The sequence below is a fragment of the Lemur catta genome, chromosome 1, assembly GCF_020740605.2.
Source record: "Lemur catta isolate mLemCat1 chromosome 1, mLemCat1.pri, whole genome shotgun sequence".
In the NCBI taxonomy this organism is placed as follows: domain Eukaryota; kingdom Metazoa; phylum Chordata; class Mammalia; order Primates; family Lemuridae; genus Lemur; species Lemur catta.
Genome location: NC_059128.1, coordinates 9,957,401 through 9,978,228, shown reverse-complemented (window position 1 = coordinate 9,978,228; position 20,828 = coordinate 9,957,401). Strand labels below are relative to the sequence as shown.

Below are 20,828 nucleotides of genomic sequence, written 5' to 3'. Positions count from 1 at the left end.
CAGAGGTTGTACTAGTTTGCAGTCCCACCAACAATGTGTAAGTGTACCTTTCTGTCTGCATCCTCACCAGCATCTGTTGTTTTGGGACTTTTTGATAAAAGCCATTCTCGCTGGAGTTAGGTGATATCTCAGTGTGGTTTTGATTTGCATTTCCTTGATGGTTAGAGATGTAGAGCATTTTTTCATATGTTTGTTAGCCATTAGTCTGTCTTCTTCTGAAAAGTTTCTGTTCATGTCTTTTGCCCACTTTTTAATGGGGTTGTTTGATTTTTTAATATGTAGTATAAGTAGTTCTTAGTGGCTTTAACCTAGTTGGAAATAAGAAAACCCTCAACTAGGTTGATAGGTTGAAATTGACACGTCTTTAGAAACTACTATTGAAATACAGATTTAATTTATTCACTTTCCCTGTCTTCAGCACTAAGAAACATTCTATAGCTATTAAAGAGTTATTGGTAAATACAGAAAAGCAATTCACTGAAATCAGGAAAATAATAAATGACTAAAAGTGGAAATTTAAGAGAGATTGAAATTTAGAAAAAAATCAAACAGAAATCCTGAAGCTAAAAAAAATTAGTAAAATGAAAGGGTTATTAATTTTTGTTATTTTCATTTTAATACCCAAAGATAATTAAGTGGAATTTGCCTGACTATAGTACGTTTTGGAGAAAGAGAGAAAACTGTTTAAAGATTGAATGGAAATAACTTTTGACTGTAAATAGAGATGAAATTATCTTAAACTATTTTCTTTCATTGTTAATAAATTCAAGGATTTCAGTGGTTTATACATACGAACATATTCTGAGCAAAATTTATGTGAAATGAATTTATACAACATTTAAATATGTTCTCTCATCTTTTGCTCTTTTACCTCCACTGTCTATGGGCAGTATTTGATGAATGTTTATAAACTATTGGTAATACTGACATCTAATTCTATATGATATAGATTAACATCTTAAAAACATTTTTTTGTCCCTCCAATTGCTTAAGTCCTTGTCTTTGAGCTGTGCTGTCTAATACGGTAGCTACCAGCCACATGTAGCTATTTAAATTAAATAAAATTAAAATTAGAACTTTAGTTCTTCAGTCATACTAAATTCATCTTAGATTCTCAGTAGCCACATGTGGCTACCCTACTGAACAGTACAGATAAGAAGCTTTTCCATCATTGCAGAAAGTTCTACTTGACAGCATTGTCTTAAAAGTCTTTGAGTCTTGCCTGATTTTTTTTAGGTTTTCTGCAGCTCTTAATGACTTTCTTGGACTATATCAACATCTTATGCCCATTATAATTGATGCCAGCTTCCATCTTGTACCCAAGAAAGCTGGCCACATCATAAGCCTCTTCTTTATCAGAGTTTGTGTGTCATTGCAATGACATCTTACCATGAGGAATAAGCAGAAACAGGTTAAATAAGAACTATTTGTGATTGTATTGAATAAGAACTATTGGTGATTGTATTATAAATATTATATATTCCCTAAAAGTATTTGTATTTCATTCTTTTAGGTGGAACATCTAGGATCATGTATCATTCTTCTGTATAGAAATTAGTAGTTATAATGTCATGTTTTAGGTGAATGGAAAAATAATTTATGCCATGAAATCTAGACAAAAAGATTTCATTTGGGTTTCTGCAATTACTACTGATAAGTTTTTCTAATTAGTCCAGATTATTTGCTGAAGTTGCTTAAAATGTAAACCTGTATCACAATTATAAAGTTTAATATAAACTTCTAGTTTATATTCTGTTATCTCTATAGATAAAAATGTTATGCTGGGAAGAGTGGAATTGATTTAAATAATTGAGAAATTACTGTTAATGTTTCTTATGTTTATGTCATGTTTTCCAACCAGACTGCAAGCTTCTGGAGAGCAGGAACAATATCTTTATGATTTTTCATATTTTCTGCAGCACCTAGCCCAGTGCTTGTTTCTAGTAAGTTCTTCCTACAAATTTATTGATTTGATTTTTTTTCTTCTATTACTTATTGTGCAGGACAGAACTTACAAAAAGTGTGGTACTCCCTGAATTAATAGAACTCTCCAGGGATGAAGGCAGCAGTGTGCGACTTGCAGCTTTTGAAACTTTGGTAAATCTGCTTGACATATTCGATACAGGTAAATCTTCACGAGGACACGTCTTTGCTCCTGAAAGCAGTGCTCTTCCATATGTTTTGAGTCACTAATAAGGAGTAAACGTAGATTTAGAATTTCTTACGTTAAGTTTTATGATAAATGTTAAGCCTCTCTTCCTCTTTCTTTCATTCATTTTTGTATTGTTGGTGCCTGTTTTGTGCTCCACGGACATAGTTGAGTAGTTGGGACAGATAGCCTGCAAAACCTAAAACATTTACAAAAAAGTTTGCAGATCCCTGCCTCATACCAGCTATTAAAACAGTGATCACATTGTCTTATGGTTTTTTTTATGTTTGGTTTCTTTGCTGGTTTGAGTTTCCCAAGTTCAGAGACCATTTATTATTCATCTTTCTATTTCCACTTAGTTATAATGCTTGTTCTGTAAAAAATCCAATAAATGTGTGAATGTCATTTAGTAAAAAGAGTAGATATGGCACTGAAATGTGATAATAGAGATAGTAATAACGATGATACTGATAAGCCTGTTATAGCATTTTACTTAGTATTGTCAGGTGTTTAATAAGGTGGTGATTTATTTCTGAAAGCCTTAAATAAACTATGGGAAATTTGGAGAGTATATAGAATTGAGACTTTAATATTGTTTATATATTAGAAACTTAGCAGACATACTCAAAGAATTGGTTAACTTTTTAAAGAAGAGTCATCTAAAAAATAAAAGTGATGAAATTCAATGTATAGAACATAAGCTAACTTAATTTCAGTTGCAAAGGAAATGATAAACTGGGCTTAAGCTGCATCATTATATAAGACATATGTAAAAGAGAGTAAGTTTCCCGTGCCTGCTACTCATCTATTAATATTTACATTAATAGTGTTAGAATTCTTTTAGTTATTCAGACTCAAAACCTCAGGCATCCTAGCTTTCTAATCACTCTTTATATTCTATTCCCATTGGCCCTCATAGGAAATCAAAAGCCCTTCCTGGTAGTGAAGTTTTTGGTCATTTTAACCTTCTTTTTACCCCTTCTTCACCATATACCTCTATTCATCTTTGTTTTTAGATATTTTCTATTGCTATGAGGCTAAGATAGTAATTTTTCTTTCTGGAATTTTTGTGTATGTGTTAGTTTTCACATGTGCAGTGTGGCAACTGGATCTAAAGTATGTATTATTTTGCTTTGCTTTCCAGATGACAGAAGTCAAACTATACTTCCGTTAGTGAAATCATTTTGTGAAAAATCTTTCAAAGCAGATGAATCAATTGTTATTTCTTTATCTTTCCATTTTGGAAAACTATGCCATGGACTATATGGTATGATATAAGAATTTTAAGATTGTAGATATTTTTTCCCTTTTTTTCTGTCTTAGCCACTAAACTTTAGCCTTCACTTGTAAAACATATATTTTTAGTGTGTAAAATCTTATGAGATCTTAGAATTTTGGTAGCATAATTTAGAGCATTAGGAATACTTTTTCACTGACGGAACCTATTTGAAAGAACAATGACAGAGTAAAGTAAGCATAGCTCTTTAAATGTTTGAATATTTTATACTAATATATTAGTTGCTATGAGATAACAGAAGCTCAGATATACTAACTCTTGGTGCATAGTAAGTATAACCTTTATTACCCATTTCAACAATTTGTTGAATAACTAATATATCATGTAAGAAGTTCAGTTGAGAATGTAGACTAATACCACAACTCTTGGCATTTTGAACATATTAGTTCTTAGCTTACTATAATAATGTAAGAATTAAATTATAACTGTCTAGCATAGTAATATATTTTCTTTATGTGGATTGCAGATATTTAGTAGCAATATGAGTTCCTAGCTCCTCGAGATAGTTAATGAATGTAGAACTATGATTTTCAGTTTACTGTGCTATCTTTCAGATTCAATTTTTAAGCTTCTTTGCAGATACACACACTTTTCTGCAAGTAATTTTATAATGTTTACTATAAATAAATAGCAATATGTATATATAGCCACAGAGTTATTGTTATAATGACTTGTTAGTGGTCTACAGCAGTGGTCTCCAGCCTTTTTGGCACCAGGGATGGTTTTCATGGAAGATTATTTTTCTACGGACTGGGGAGGTGGATGGTTTTTGGATGATTCAAGTGTATGACATTTATTGTGTACTTTATTTCTATTATTATTACATTATAATATATAATGAAATAATTATACAACTCACCATAGGTTGGGGACTTCTAGTCTATAGTATGATACATGCTACAGAAATTTATGCAGGTATAATTTCTGTATTATATAGTAAAATGTTATTAAAATTAGGATAAGGTGAAACAATATGACCTGCTAGATTTCTTCATGATAGCTACTGTTTCCCCATTCCTTTTGTGAACTACTTTTAACCATTTACTTAAATATTTGCTTTCAATTATGTTTTTATTGTACCTTGATTTTCTTTTTTAAATTTTTGTTTTCAATTGAAATGTCAAACGTAGGTTTTACATTTGTTTTAGGAATTTTTACTCCAGATCAACACTTGAGATTTTTGGAGTTTTATAAGAAACTTTGTACATTGGGTTTGCAACAAGAAAATGGACACAATGAAAACCAGATTCCACCCCAAGTCCTAGAGCAGGAGAAGAAATATATTTCAGTACGGAAGAACTGTGCTTATAACTTTCCGGTAATAAATATATGTTTATATTTACTGAGCATTTCATGGTAACTTTAAAATATGTGAATAGATAGCATTAAAAATATTAGCATATTTGATGCTTCCTGCTTAGCATTATGTCTGGCATACATAGTAGGTACTGAATAAATATTTGTGAAATTTATATTTCTCCCTATAAATCAGAATTATATGCATGCATTTAGATCTTCCAAATATGATTTCTAATTAAATTACAATTCAGAGAACATGATTTCAATTTAGGTGAAATGGTTATAATATGAGGTATTGATGCATGTTTTTCTCTCCTTCCCACTCATTTCTTCCCTTCCACCTCCACCAGGCCATGATTGTTTTTGTTGATCCTAAAAACTTCCACATGGAACTCTATTCTACATTCTTCTGCCTTTGTCATGACCCTGAAGTACCAGTCAGATACACTATTGCTATTTGCTTTTATGAAGTAAGTCTGAAGAATTGATACTACTTTACATTCATTGTTAATTCTACCTACATGTACTAGATGAGTTTTTGATATTTTGTGTACGTCTGTTTATAGGTTTCTTATAAGATATACTTTATATCCTCCATGTTCTAGACTTAAATTTTATTTTAAAATTCCCATAATTTTCTTCTCTTTTTAGTATGTTTACAGATTCCATTTCCATAAATACATTATATTCATTTATTCTTCTGTTAATCCATTCATTCAGCATATCTATACCAAATGCTTACTTTAAGCCAGACATTGTAGTAGATATGGGTGATACAGATTGGGTAATGAAATCAGTTTTTATATGCTTTGTAGTATTTATGCTTTGCATCTGAACTTAAGCACTTGAGAACAAATGGGAAGTTGAGAGACATTATTTAATTGTTTTCACTGCAAATGGATGGTGTTTCTTGAGCATAGCTTTTAGATTCTGCTGTTACGACTCTCTGTAAAGTAAGAGCAAAAGTGAATTTGAAATTTTATGATGAATGTGATTAACTTTTTAGCCCTTGAAGTTGAAATTTAGGACATGCTTCTTGGACGATCACAATGAGCGCATGTATGCTATAGTTGCAGTAAATATGTATAAGCTATAACTTGTTAACTTCAAAACTGTCACATAAAAATATCTTTATAAATGGCATAATAAAATATTTCCTTTCTCTATAAGTGATGTAATAAAATTCTTACTTTCAATGAGAATATTTCATCCTCTCTCTTGCACTGTGTTCCTATGTCAAAACACTGATTAGCTGAAAGTGTGCAGGGTATCCATAGCATCATTATAAATGTTACTTAGGATTCTTTTGGCTGTTCGGTGATAGTCTTTGCTTCTTTGAAAGAGCACTTTTTCTGGTGTGAATGAAGTATGTATTCATTGTACATAATCTAAGAAATATCCACTTTAAATTAAGGTACAATTACTTAAAATAATTCTAGTATTGTACAATTGTATCATCTTTGTAAATATACTTCTAGAAATCTGATTTTGAAAGAGGGGAGAGGGCAGAGGGCTCTGGACAGCTAAGCAGGATATTCATGTCCAAGATGCATTAACTAATTCTTCAGGCTTGGTTACCATGCACACGTGTATTTGTTAGAATAGTGGTCTCCAGAGAGGATTGTATAAGGTTGGAGTTTGTGAATGCAGTATTTATACAATATTAGACTTTCTACTTATGTTTATCTCATCACTTTAATATTTAATTTTGTTTATGTTTTATAGTGGACATAATATAGCACTACATAAATATATGGAAATGTATATGTGCGTATTTAAAAATATTCACTGGTAAAAGTGAGTTTTATGATCATTGATCTATGAATTTTCTGGGTGGCTAGCTTCATAATCATAACACATTAGGTAGGCCAAGAATGATGTTCTACTCCGTAAAATGAAGCGTTAGTGTATAGTTGTCCTTTTAAGTAATGAAAACTCACTGGTGGATTTAAATTTTTCTAAGTGTTAATGCTAGATTCTGATCATTATTTTACTATGTTCTAACTTTATTCTTATTTTTCAGAAAAATATTATTTTGAAATTATTTCCAACAAGTCAAAAACAACTGTTTAGAACAAAGGATTTTAAAACAATTTGTTTACCCAGGAACCATTTTCTTTTTTCAAACAGAACTTTACTCAAGCCCAATATGTTAAAAAAAAAAAAATAAAGTAGAAACTGATGAATCTACCATTGTGAGCTCTGCATTTGGAAGGAAAAAAAAACTGTTCACAAGGGGAGCTGGATTATTCTGGACTCTCCTGATTCTCTCATGCTGACTAAAGTCTTTGATGAGGAAAAGAAAACTTGTTTTGCCTCCTTGGGAGTTATTACTACCTTGCTGTCACTATAGGCTCTCTGGGAAGTTCTAAAGTGATGTGCCTGGGATATCCTTTAAGATCCTATTGGCAGCTCTAAGACTTTAAAATGTGAACTAGAGGCATCCATGGGCTTGTTATTGCTTGTGATGTGAAGCTTATGACGCTGGTAAATCCTGTTCTCCTGCACTTTCTCACCTACATATGTGCATTTTCCCACCCTCATATCACTCCAGCATATTATGAAGCAGACTAAAGAGCTAGTTATGTATGCAACTGATTTTTCTGGAGTTCTAATTTTATATTTGTGTTATAAACTTGTTTTATTTTAGAAGTATCAACAAGGGTTTATTTTTAAAAGTTATTTTAAACTGTATATGTCTAATAGTCTCAAATCTGAGAGACTTTATTGCTACATTTTAGGTGTCTAAACTTCTGAATTCTGGAGTATATTTAATACATAAAGAACTAATAACATTATTACAAGACGAATCACTGGAGGTAATATCTTCTTACTCTTTGGTTTTTACTTCTTTTATGTTAAGTCCAAACATATCAATGCCTTTTTTCCCCCTGCTTCTTTGGAATTGCATGAATTCTTTCAGTTGACCATCCACAGAGGCTTCAAATCAATGTACCTCTGTATCATAGACTGGAAACTGAGAAGATCTTTAAAAATACTAGGATTTAAAACTCGGGGAGGTGGGGGGTGGGGGGAGGGGATGGAGGTATAACTACATGATGAGTGCCAGGTGCACTGTCTGGGGAATGGACACGCTTAAAGCTCTGACTCAGGGGGTTGGGTGGGACATGGGCAATATATATAACCTGAACTTTTGTAACCCCATAATAAGCTGAAATAAAAAAAAATAAAAAAATATATATTCAGATTCAAAATTAGTATATGTATATTTGTTTATTAAGGAAAATTTAGGAAGTGCCCACAAGTGGACAAAATGAGTACCTTTAATTCCAATCACTGTTACTACTTTGTTATATTTTTAAATTTTTCTATTTTTTCTATATAAATGTTATATTTTTTCATGTAAAGGTTTTTATTTTACACAATTATAATCATATATCACATTTTATATCTGTTTTCTCATAGCATTGTTTGGAGAATATTTTACAATCTAGTATGTACTCGTGAAGACTTTGAAATACTTTTATTTTGATGCTATATTTAGTAGATCCCATTTGCCTAAATGACTACTAGCTTGCCAAAGCTCAACTCATCAGTATTTTGATATTACTGAGAGTATTATCTGATTTAAAATGCCTTTCAAAAGTTGGGAGGCAGTTTTTGAGCATGTTAGTTGTGTAGAAGTAGCTCTTTCAGGTTTAGACTATTTGAACAATATCAAGAGGCATGTACACTAATCTCTTTCCAAAGGTAGATTGATCAGGCGTTTAACTATGTATCTAAGATTTTCCAACAAGAAGATGACAGAGTAAGAGAATACAAACTCCCAAAACATTGTTTGGTAAAAAACCACTATTACTCTGTAGAAATTGACATGTGGAGTTAACTAATCTAGAAAAACATTGTAATCACTATAAGATAATCAATATCTCTATTAAAAGGTACTAGATGCTCTTATAGATCATCTTCCAGAAATCTTGGAACTTATGTCCACTGGTGGAGAAAGCAGTGTTCAAGAAAATAAGGTAAATCTCATCTTTAAAAAGGTTTCTGAACTTTATAAGTATTATCCTTCTCTGCAGGGTTGTTGTGAGGAATCAATGAAAGAATGAATGGAGAGCATTTAAAGTAGTGCTTACCATGTAGTAGGTGCTCAGTAAAAGTCTTCTGGGGTTTGAATAGCTTGAATTTCCTCTACAATTCTTACATTAACAATTTTGCTATTACTATGATTCTTATTTATTGTCTCTGGAGTTTGTATTTTCATTTTTTATTAGCATTAGTTATTATTCCAAGAATAGCAAATAATGAGGACAAAAGGGTAGGAATTTACAAGGTCAAAGCTTGCTCACAGTAATAATATATAATAAATATTACTTTAGTTAGAAGAGTTGCTATGGTAATCAGTCTGACAGGAAGAATGATGAGTCCTAGTCTCTCCTTCAAAATTTGGTTTCCAGGAACTATAAATTTTACTTATAGGTTTTTTTAAAGAAGATTTTTTTAAAGATTGCACCAGATAATTATCTCCTTGTGAGAACTGAGATGCCTCCTAAATTCTGAAATGAGCAGGTGTATTCCCTTCCCGAATGCATTAGAGGACTGAAAAATTTTATTGAATGCTGTGATTGATTTACTTAATTATAATTGACTCTTTTGATGTTTCTTTTTTAGTTATCCTCTCTGCCTGACTTGATTCCAGCACTCACAGCTGCTGAACAGAGAGCTGCAGCCTCTTTAAAATGGAGAACTCATGAGAAGCTACTACAGAAATATGCCTGTCTGCCACATATCATATCCAGTGATCAGATATATTATCGTTTCTTACAAAGAATGTTCACCATCATGATGACAAATGTGAGCACATGACATTTCATTTTATTGTTTTGAACTCATGATTGATTTTGGAATTACCACATTCTCAAAATGTACAACAAACTCAGTTCATTCCATTCTGCGTAGGAGGACGTCACCTTCCCAGGTCCCAAGGAGGGAGCCCCAGTTTCCCTTTACATCTGTGGTCCTTCCTCTCAGCATCTTCTCCCTGGCTGGAGAGAGGGTGGACAGGGGGAACTTTTTGTTTATATACTTCCAGGGACAGTGTAAATACACACACTTCAAACTAGGTGTAGTTCTTCAAGAGGAAGGTTGACAAGACTCAGTGGTCTCTACTGCAAAGGACCTTCTGCCCTGATGTGTAGCTTTGACGTGTCCACGGCTTTGGTGTCTGACCTCAGCTGTGCCATTTTGCCAAGTCATCCCTTCCATTTAAAATAGTGCTTGGGTTCTTAATATTAGTTTGGTTATTTTTTCTTTTATGGTACCTGAAGGGTGGCTATAGAACAGATGAAGTTTATACCAAAAACATGGATGCCCTACTATGGATAACCTTATAATTAGAGTCAAAAGAAAAAAAAAGACTCATCCCTCAAAACAAGGCAGTGCTCAAACCTACCCATAAAATTAATTGTCTACTTTTTTCACAAAAATTTCCAGAGAGGATTATTTTCTTCACAGTTCACTATACATTTAATATGACATCCATTACCCATTTTTTAAGTATAAAAAAGTTCCATATAGTTCTGTTTTAGAAACTGCTAAAAAGTATTTTAAATTCTCATTTGTTCTCAATAAAAAGGAGATGATGAATTGTAGCAGCCATCTCAAAAACCCAAAATCAATTTTAGCTTCAAAGATTTGAAAAAGAAAAAAATTATATTATTGGTGTTATTTATAACTTAAGTAAAAAAGTAATAGGCACATATTTTATTAATTAATACCCCTACAGGTTTATTTCACATATCAAAAGAAAGCCTAAGCAATGAAGGTTATATTGTAGATGCAACCATCTTAAAAAGTGATTTTGACAATAATAACATCCTTATCAGTTTTACATTTGATAGCATGAATGTACCATGTAGGACATTTCACATAGAATTGAACAGAATTTATTAATTAATTTTATTAAGCAAGTAGTTGTTTGAGTCCCTCCTATGTGTCAGGCACTGTTCTAAGAGCTGGGCATATAGGAGTGAACAAAACAGAATCCTGCTCTAATCCTTGCATTCTAAAGCAGTGGTGGTGTGAGTGAGAGATAATAAAATAATAAATAAATATATTAGCAGGTGGTGATAACAGGTGCTGTGAAGTTTATTCTTAATTGTTGGTCTTAACCTAATTACTTGGTAGGCATGTTTGTGTTTAGAAAGCTGAAGATACATAATCTGTATTCTTAGCTTCTCTTCTCAGGAAAGAGAAATGATTACAGTGTACAGTGTGTTCAAGTACTTGTCAGCCTGCGATATTTATTTTACTATTTTCTTTGACAAGGAGCTAATTCCACACTTTAAAGGAAATACATGATTGTTATAGCACATTTTCCATGCTCAGAGAGCACACATATTAAAAAAAAGATTTACATTTTTAGTTCTGTACCTAATGGTCAGAATATTCATTTGTTCATTCATTCAGTAAAACTTACTGAGTGCTTATTATGTGCCAAGCACTATTCTAGGTGTCAGGAATACAATAGTGAACAAGAGAGACAAAGGACCTATTTTCATAGAACTTACATTCTACTGGGGGCATTTAACAAAATTAACAGTTATTCTTTAATATCATTTAATATCCAGTTCTTATTAAAATTCTACCAATTATGCTCCAAATGTATTTTACAGTTGTTTTAATCCATATAGTATCCAATTAAGATCTCTATCTTAAGATAAACAAACAAACAAATAGTATGTCAGGGATGAAAAGTTCAGTGAAGAACTGTAAAGCAGAGTTGAGGAGGAGAAAGCAATGGAGACTGGTAGGATGCCACTGGGAATACAGTGGTCAGGACCAAGTATACTTTGTGCAGGGGCTTGAGCAAAGTGAGGGAGAGAGCAGTGCAGATGGCTGAAAGACAAGCAGTTCAAGCAAAGTGGATAGTGACTGCAAACCTGTGAAGCAGGATATGCTTGGGCGTGTGGGGAGCAGCAAGGTGGCCGGTGTGGCAAGTGGTAGAGAGCTGAGGCTCGCCGGGTGGCTGGGTCTACAGCACACAGGCCCTTGAAGGCTGTGATACAGACTTTGGATTGTGTTTTCTGAGACAAGAGAATTCTTTGGAAGTTTCTGAGAAAGGAATGACACAAGCTTTTGTTTCCTACTTTTGTTATGAAAAAAATTTAAAGGTACAAAAAGGCAAAGAAAATATTATAATGAACCCTTAAATACCCATCACCTAGATGTAACAATTAACATTTTGCTATATATTCACCTTTTCTGTTTCATTGTACTAAAGAATTTTAAATTATAGATATCATTATATTTTATCTCTAAACATTTTAGTATTTGTCTCCAAAAAAGGGACATTTACCTATATAATCACAATACGGTTATTACATTTAATAAAATTAGTATTTATTCTTTAATAAATGTTAAAGAATAAATATTAAAATGTTAAAGAATAACATTCTTTAATATCTAGTCCATACATAAATTTTACCAATTTCCCCCAAATATATTTTATAGTTGTTTTATTCCATATAGGATCCAATTAAGGTCTATACCTTGCCTTTAGCTGTTACATCTCTTCATTGTCTTTTAATCTAGAAGATTTCCCTGTCCTCCCCCCTCCCCCACTTTTTCGTCACATTGCATTGTAGAAGAGATTAGGTAGTTTTCCTGTAGAATATTCCAACTCTTTATTTGAGGGATCGCTTCATGGTGTGAATTTGTTCATCTGTTCTCCATGTTTCTTGTAAACTAGAAACTAGGTTTGAGGGCTTGCTGAGAATTAGGTTAAGTGTTTTTGGCAAGAACAAGTTCTCTATGTATTTTATATTACGTTATGTGTGGCGGTTGTCCTACTATAAGTGAGCTAAGAGTGGTTATGCAGGTGGTGACAGCCCTATTTGTCCACTGCAAAATTAGTTTTCTCCCGCATGATCTGCATTGTAATCTGTGGCTGATACTTCAGCCCCCTGGATATTCAGTTTCCCATCAGCCTTTCACCCATTAGTTTTAGCATCTGTTGATGATCCTTGCTTGAATCAGTTATTTCATTAGCACTTGCAAAAGAATGATTTTTAAAAATTCCTTCATTGCTTACACATTTTTTGATGGTGGTATTCTGTAAAGAAGTACTTTCCTTTATCCCCATTGGTTATTTAATTACCCTGAGCTACACTTTCTAATTAACGTAAAAGACAGAATGCATTCTTAATTCTTTTCCTCTAATTATCCATTTTCAGAGCTAGGAGTTGTTGCAGTAGCCACTTTTAATGGTGACAGATGAATTTTGTTTTTGATGGTGTGTGTCTATCTTTTAGACTAATTTTAAAATACTAAATGGTGTTTTAATTAGTTGCAGTCATTATTCTATGTGCCCAAATTGTTACAACTTCTTCAAACTGGCTTTTATGTGCTTTTGACATGATTACATTTATGTTTGATTTCTGGCCCCAGAGAATACTTACCTTATACTATAAAGTATAATATGTATTATGTATGAGGTACAATATATATGCATTTTTATATGACTGGCTCTGCAAAATGAAATTAGTCCACCATTTATCTAAAATTCATTTTTCTTAAGCCCAGTTCATGTATCTGTTTATGTATATGTCTTAAATTTTCTATTCCAAATCATAGCAGATATCCTCTTTTTATATTCAATAGATTAAAAACATTACACTAATTGTACACAATAGAATAGAAGTAGCTTGTAATAAAATATGAGAGGAGATAGCAGCCAATACTGTCTCAGCAACATAAAGTTTTATTCTACTTCAATTTTAAGGATCCCTGCAATAATAGTCTGAATCTTTATAATTGAATATTATAATATTTATAATATTTGCATGTAAGTCAAGATGGTGAACATGAATTTATACTGCCTAGTTGAGAGGTTTTTTTCTGTTACATGGTTTGAACCCAAACCTAGTTAAAGATAAAGGGTTGCATTCATTTAGAATTAGGGTTCTGCCCAGAGATGTGAAAGAAACTCAAAGGGTAAAGGGGTTTAGAACATTGGTAAGAGTGATTGACATGGTGTCCTTTGGATTTTAAGCTTTATCTGTACCATGGACCAGAGATCTCAATGAGTGACATTGAGGTTGAAGAACTAGAATTAAGCCAGAAATATCAAAGAGTATACCCTGTCATGGATCTCTAAATTTATATTTTCGAAGTGGCACATTTTTGGTAATGTACCTGACATGTGGTATGCTCTAGCAAATGTTTGTTGAATGAATGTGTGACAAAGTCCAGGGAATGACTAAAAGAATGGATGGTGGAGGTGTATTTGAGGAGAATATCACTTAAGATGATGTGAATCAAATCTGGATGATTTGTACAATTCTGTGCCAAATTAAATTAACTTTGTAATATGATAAGTTAGTTGATTTGCCTGAGTGATATTAACATTAAATTATGAAGACACTTCCAGAAGGATATAAGTTCAGTGATTTGAGAGGAAGTAAACCACTCCTCTGATTTTCAGCCAGTAGCTTAAAATCGATTTGGTGGGGCCAAATTATTTAGAATATATAATAATATTAGTCTAGTGTAATTATCTTTCTTATTTTTTTCTTTAAGAATGTCTTACCTGTCCAAAAGGCAGCTTCACGAACTCTATGCATTTTTCTACGTTATAATCGTAAACAAGAACAGAGACATGAGGTCATTCAAAAATTAATCGAACGTAAGTAATCATTATCTCTCATTTTGAAAAAAAAAGAAGGTAAACTAGTTGGCCTTAGTTATTATTAGATCTCATTTATGTATCTTTTTGCCATGAATAATTAGGCTGATGTTGGTAAGTATCTATTGTGTGCTTTTACTTCAGTTTTGTTGGCTAATTTTTGTTTTTTAGAAATCTTTATGGCAGGATTAGATGTGTGATGAATGAAATTAATGATTACTTTGAGCATTCTTCTATGAATTTCTACACTTGAGAAATTAAACGTGAAGTGAATGTACATTTACATTGAAAGCCCAGTTTCTACCTTGATGACATAGCATTTGGAACTAAAATATAAATAAAATATCCATGAATCTCATCTTTTACTTTATCCTGTTTTTAACATTAACATAATTAACAGAATGTGGGATTTTTTTTCCTTTACTAGAATTTATAATACATATGAATGTGAATATGGTGAGCCTAGGTAGTTTATAATAGCTTTAAGAAACTAAATAAATTTGCAAATGAAAATTGATTTTAATTTGTCAAGAGCAAAAATCAAGGTAAAAACTTTTGGTTAAAGTGTTAATTGTAAAAATAAAGCATTTGCCTATATATACCCAGTGAATTTGTCAATTATTGTATACTTGTTTTGACTATAATGTCTTAATGTTTTTATTAGACTCTATTATCCAGCATAGGCAGTAATGGGATTTTCTGGTTATTGGAGTTTACGATTTTAAGTATGAATCACTGCTTTTCAAAAAATTAGAGTACTTTCACAAAATTCCATTTAAGAAAAATTATGGTCAGTATGCTTTAATTTTTCTTTTTGTAGTCTATCTTAATGCAATTTTCATTTTTAAGTGGCAGGAGCTTACATTTAGAATGTTTTATTTTGAAAGAAGATTCTATTTGGGGCCAGGCACGGTGGCTCACGCCTGTAATCCTAGCACTCTGGGAGGCTGAGGCGGGTAGATCGCTCGAGGTCAGGAGTTCGAGACCAGCCTGAGCAAGAGTGAGACCCCATCTCTACCAAAAATAGAAAGAAATGATTTGGACAGCTAAAAATCTATATAGAAAAAATTAGCTGGGCATGGTGGCGCATGCCTGTAGTCCCAGCTACTCGGGAGGCTGAGGCAGTAGGATCGCTTAAGCCCAGGAGTTTGAGGTTGCTGTGAGCTAGGCTGATGCCACAGCACTCACTCTAGCCCAGCCGACAAAGCGAGACTCTGTCTCAAAAAAAAAAAAAAAAAAGAAGATTCTATTTGGCTTTAAATAATGGAGTTTTGTTTTTGAACATTTATGTAAAAAGAAGAAAACCTTTACATATTAACCTGAGTTATTGTCAGTAGTACTATTTACATAGGACTGTGTCCACTCCAAAGCATTTTTAAGGAAACAAGAGGGAAAAAACAGTTAATTTGATTATTAAAAGATTTTGAAGTTAGACTTGCATTTGAATTCTATCTTTGCATCTGCCAGCTTTGTGACTTTAACCTCTCTGAATCTCAGTAGCCTTATCTTTTAGGAGGAATAGGTATGCATGTCACATTGGATTGCTTTTCAGGGTTAAACAAGATAATATGTGTAAAGTATTTAGCACATGGTGGGTGATCAAAAAATAGTAGATATAGTCATTGAATGGTTAATAAATGCTTATGGATTTCAATGCAATGTTTAATAAAACTTTTTGCTGGTTTTTGAGGTATCAATAATTTGGGAATCTATAAATCTGGGGAATATATGATTTATTTTCCTCATCTCTTGTATTTACTAACCAAATTGTGGGCATAAAGAAACTTGTTATGGATTTTATGTGTTTAATTTTGTCACATGTAATTTCATATGGGAAAAATTAACTTTTGATAATTTTTGTTGTTATTTCTAGAACTGGGCCAAGGAAAAAGTTATTGGAATAGACTTAGATTTTTGGATACCTGTGAATTTATTATAGAGATCTTTTCCAAATCATTTTTCTGTAAATATTTCTTTCTACCTGCTATTGAACTGACACATGATCCAGTAGCAAATGTGAGGTATGTTATCAATCAAAGAACATATTTGAAAACATTGTATTTCTTATATAGCTAATATAGTGAATATATGCAAAATCTTTTTCTTAGTCAATTAAAAAATTGAGTGAAGAATTTACACTGGCTTTGAAATTCTTGGTATTAATAATTGATAAACATCTATAGGACTTGGAAGCATAATCTTTCAACACTGTCTTAGATCTTTTGTTTTATTGGGTTGAGAGCAGTAAGTTGCAGTCAGATTGACAAGCTTCTTCAGCCATTTGGATACACATATTGGCACTGGGAGAGGTTGAATAGGTATTAAGTTGCCTATCATTAAAAGTTAAGCAAAAATAGTCAGCAGCCTTGTCACTTCAGAGTTGGCTTGGTGAGCATCTGTCCATTTTTAGGGGCCCATTTATTCTGAGAAGTAGGGCTGGTTTGAGGTCTTTGTCCTGTCTTCTATGTTCAACGGCCTTACATTTTTGAAATCCAGTAAATATTAATTGGATTTGGTTAACTGTTAAGTTGGATGGAACAGGCCTGAAAATGGCTTGCTTGGAAATTGAAAAAAAAGAATAAATATGTTTTGTTCTTTTTTCTCCCAAAGTGAGCATATTGTTTCTTTTTTTATATATCATGGTAAAATATACATAACATAAAATTTACCATTTTAACCATTTGTGAATGTATAGTTTAGTGGCATTAAGTACATGCATATTATTACTTAAGAATTATTTGTATATTTGATAATGGGATTAAAGGAGTTTTAAACCCATGTCAGATGTGGGGACCAGTTGTATATGTGCATCTTTTATAAACAACTGACATGAATTGTAGGCAATCTGTAGAACATGATAATATTTTTTAATAGGAAGACTTGGCAAGGCAATAAGGTAGCCTAGGTTAATAGTCTTGCTGTTGAGATATATACCAAGAAAAATTGTCAAAAGATATTGAAAAGTTCAACCAAAGAATTTCATGAGCATTAGTTAATGGGAACAATCTAGGGGTTGGTTTGTGTTTTGTTATTTTTAATGTGAGAAGATACAGAAAGCACAACTGTTTTGGCTTTAGTTTTTTGTGCATCTTACTTGTGCTTTATATTAATAAATGAGAGGTGGCATATCCCTGACATTAAAATCTCTAGATTTTACCTCTTCCTGACCAACTAATGAATCCAGCTATATTGTTAACATTTTGTAAATTGAAGTTATGATTCTAGAAAAGCAACTTCCAATGTGATAAATTGTCACCAAGCAGTTGACGAAAATAATTTGGAAGGAAATGAAATCATCTCTACTCTGGTCAATGTGACTAATACCATTGCACTGACTCTAAGAGAAAGCAATCTGCCAATTCAAAAACTAAAAGAAGATTAATTAAATATTACTCCATAAATTTTGGAGACTTTCTGGGTAATACATCATTGTATAGCAATATGTCTTGGTTCTCTTTTGCTTGGGAAGCCACCAGCCAAAGAAATGAGTCTAACAGTACTGTGTACTAACTGATTGGGGGTATAAAAGCCTTTGTGCACTGCTATAGAGCTGTGTAGACAGCATGAAAGCCATCACAGGCAAGGGTGGTAGGATCACATAGATTAGGAAGACAGTTTCTGGAGCCACACTGTTTGAGCTGAAATTCCAGCTCTAGATGTGTATCTTTGAGCAAGTTACAAAACCTGTCTGTGCATTGATTTCTCTCATACATAAGTCATAAGGTATTCTGAAGTATAAATACTTGAGATAATGTACATAAGCAATTTAGCTTACCAGAAGGATGTCGCCCCTAATCTCAAGAATTTTATAATCTCATGGGTCCAGGAGTCTAATAGAGAATGAGTCAATATTATGGCTTGTGTAACTTTTGCTGAATATATATTTTCTAGACATGACTTGGATTATAAAGAATGAAGTGTGCATAGACTGTTAAGTGTTTTTGTTTGTCCTTAAGTGAATGTTTAAAATTTAAATTCACTGCGTTTAGACAATATCAAAGGCTGGAAAAAGACTATTGGTATTCAGAGATGCCTTCTCCACAGCTGTCAGAAATGAAATAATTTCTCTTTGGGGGAATTGGGACTTCTTAATTAGAGAAAGCATCACCAGGCTTAACAGTAGCCATGATGAGCTCGGAGTGAGATTGAGGCTATTATTGCTACTTACAGTGCTGAAAATTCCAGAGGAGGAGCTTTTTTTCCCTTTTTACTTGAATAAAAAGCAAATTTTGCTGGATATGAAGAATCATCAACTGAAGGTTCAGCTGAGAAAGCGTCCTAGGAATGGGATTTAGTTGTCTCAAGATTTGCGATAGAAATAAAAAATACTAATGTGGAGAGCACTCAGATGAATGAATGAATGAATATAGCAGCTATAAAATAGAGAACCACCTAGCATCCCTCTCTAAAACCAGGCCTGGCAAAGAAGTAGAGTTTTAGTTTAGCAAAGCTGAACATTTCCTCTGAACTACCTCCTCCTGGAAAGGTTTTCTTTAGATTGCTGGATTTCCTCTTACCTCTCTGGCATTATTCAGCCTCCTTGTTCTTTTCAACCCATTCTAGACTGTGAGAGTACCTCGACCTGGACTGGATTCTTTTGTCTCCTTTGTTCTCTAACTGCACTTATTACCTTGGTGATCCCTCCAATCTCATGGCTTAAATATCATCTACATGCTGAAGATTCCTCATTGTGTCGCTAGTATAGACATCTACCCTGGACAACGGACTCATTGAGCCAACCGCCTGCTTAGCACTTCCACTGAGTCTCTAATAGGCATCTCAGACTTAATCTGTCCAAAATTAAATCCTGATCTTTCTTATCTGCTTTTGATCCTTCTGTAGTCTTCTCCATCTCAGTAAATAACCATTTCATGTTCGTACTTAGGTCAAAACCTTAAATAAGTCTTTTCTGTCTCTTCAGCTCTAATCCCTCAGCACATCCTGCTGGTTGTACAATGTATTCAGAATCCAACCACTGCTCTCCACCTTTACTGCTGTCACTCTGGTTCAATCCACCCCATCATCTCTTGCCTGAATTATTGCAAGGACCTCCCCTATTGTTTCTCTTCTTCTGTCCTTGACCACCTACAGCCAACACAGTAGTCAGATGTTATTTATGAGGTTTTCAGTCAGATCACTTCACCTCTCTGCTCAGAACCCTCCAATGGCTTCTCATTGCACTTAGAAGAAAAGCCAATCTCCTTACTGTGGCCTGCAAGGCCTCTCATTCCCACTCTGAGGTCTCCTGCTAATCTTACCTTCACTCTGTTGTGCTGTAGCTGCAATGGCCAGTTTGCTAATTTGAGGCAACATGGGAGGCAAGCTCCCCCTATGTGCCCTACAGCTCTTTTCTAACTACTCACGTGGCTCATTCTGTAATTTTCTTTAGGTTTTTGCTTAAATGTTATCTGTTCAGTGAAACCTTCACTGACACCTCTGACCACCAGCATTAAAACTGATTAATCCCCCGCTCCTGGTACTCCCTCGTCTTTGTCCATACTTTATTTTTCTCCACTGTACTTACCACTGTCTGACAGACATTTTACTTGTTTCTCTTCTCTTCTCTACCACCATACTAGAATGTAGCTCCATGAGCATTATCAGTTTTATTCACTGTTGTATCTCAGCACCCAGAATAATGAATGGGTAATACATAATGGATACTCCATAAATATTTGTCATTTAATACATGAATAAATGAACTCTCAGGCTATCTAAAACTTGTTTTTTCTTTCAGTTTCATGTTACTGTTATTCTTAGTTCTTAAATTTACTCAGAAGTAAATACTGTGTAATTTATTATAGAATGAAACTTTGCTACCTGTTGCCCAAAGTGAAATCTACCCTGAAGATTCCTGCGGATAAGCATCTACTTCAGCAGTTAGAAATGTGTGTGAGAAAACTCCTGTGTCAAGAAAAAGATAAAGATGTTCTGGCTATTGTAAAAAAAGTAAGTATCACTCTGGCCACAATGTTGCATTTCTTACATTAAGGTTGTGTTAATCATAGCTTCACTATTTTAGCTTGACAGGATAGCAATATGTTAAAATACTTACATCCTTGCTAGAGTGGAAAGAATTAATAAATGATTTGGTTGATGTGTACTATGGCTGGATATGACTGGAAAGATCTTTCTAAAGGGCACTTAGATATTAAACTTTTATTACTAGTAATATAAGCTCCATGACAGAGAGTTTGGCACATGTTATGTGCTCAGTGAATACTGTTCAATAATAATGAATATCATTCACCAGACTTCATTTATAAGTGATTATAATCCAGTAAGACTTTGCTGGTAAAATTGGGAAAGTCACGTTTTATAGAAACTTAGCCCGGGAAGGGCCCTCAGACTTAATTCAGTGGTCTGCTTGAGATCAGGTGAGTAAGGGGCAGAGCTAGGACTATAATAGAGTGCATTCCTTTTTAAATAATGGA

General features: G+C 33.3%; 1 protein-coding gene across 1 annotated transcript in view; it reads left to right on the top strand.

Moving 5' to 3' along the window:
* Window positions 1–20,828, top strand: part of LOC123645020 (serine/threonine-protein phosphatase 4 regulatory subunit 4) — a 52,580-nt gene that overhangs the window by 10,923 nt on the left and 20,829 nt on the right. Inside the window, exons 5-14 of the mRNA XM_045561515.1 lie at window positions 2,004–2,125; window positions 3,294–3,416; window positions 4,595–4,764; window positions 5,096–5,215; window positions 7,487–7,564; window positions 8,648–8,731; window positions 9,381–9,563; window positions 14,289–14,394; window positions 16,268–16,415; window positions 20,199–20,343. Coding sequence (XP_045417471.1) covers window positions 2,004–2,125; window positions 3,294–3,416; window positions 4,595–4,764; window positions 5,096–5,215; window positions 7,487–7,564; window positions 8,648–8,731; window positions 9,381–9,563; window positions 14,289–14,394; window positions 16,268–16,415; window positions 20,199–20,343 — 1,279 coding nt within the window. The remainder of the gene's footprint in view (window positions 1–2,003; window positions 2,126–3,293; window positions 3,417–4,594; window positions 4,765–5,095; window positions 5,216–7,486; window positions 7,565–8,647; window positions 8,732–9,380; window positions 9,564–14,288; window positions 14,395–16,267; window positions 16,416–20,198; window positions 20,344–20,828) is intronic.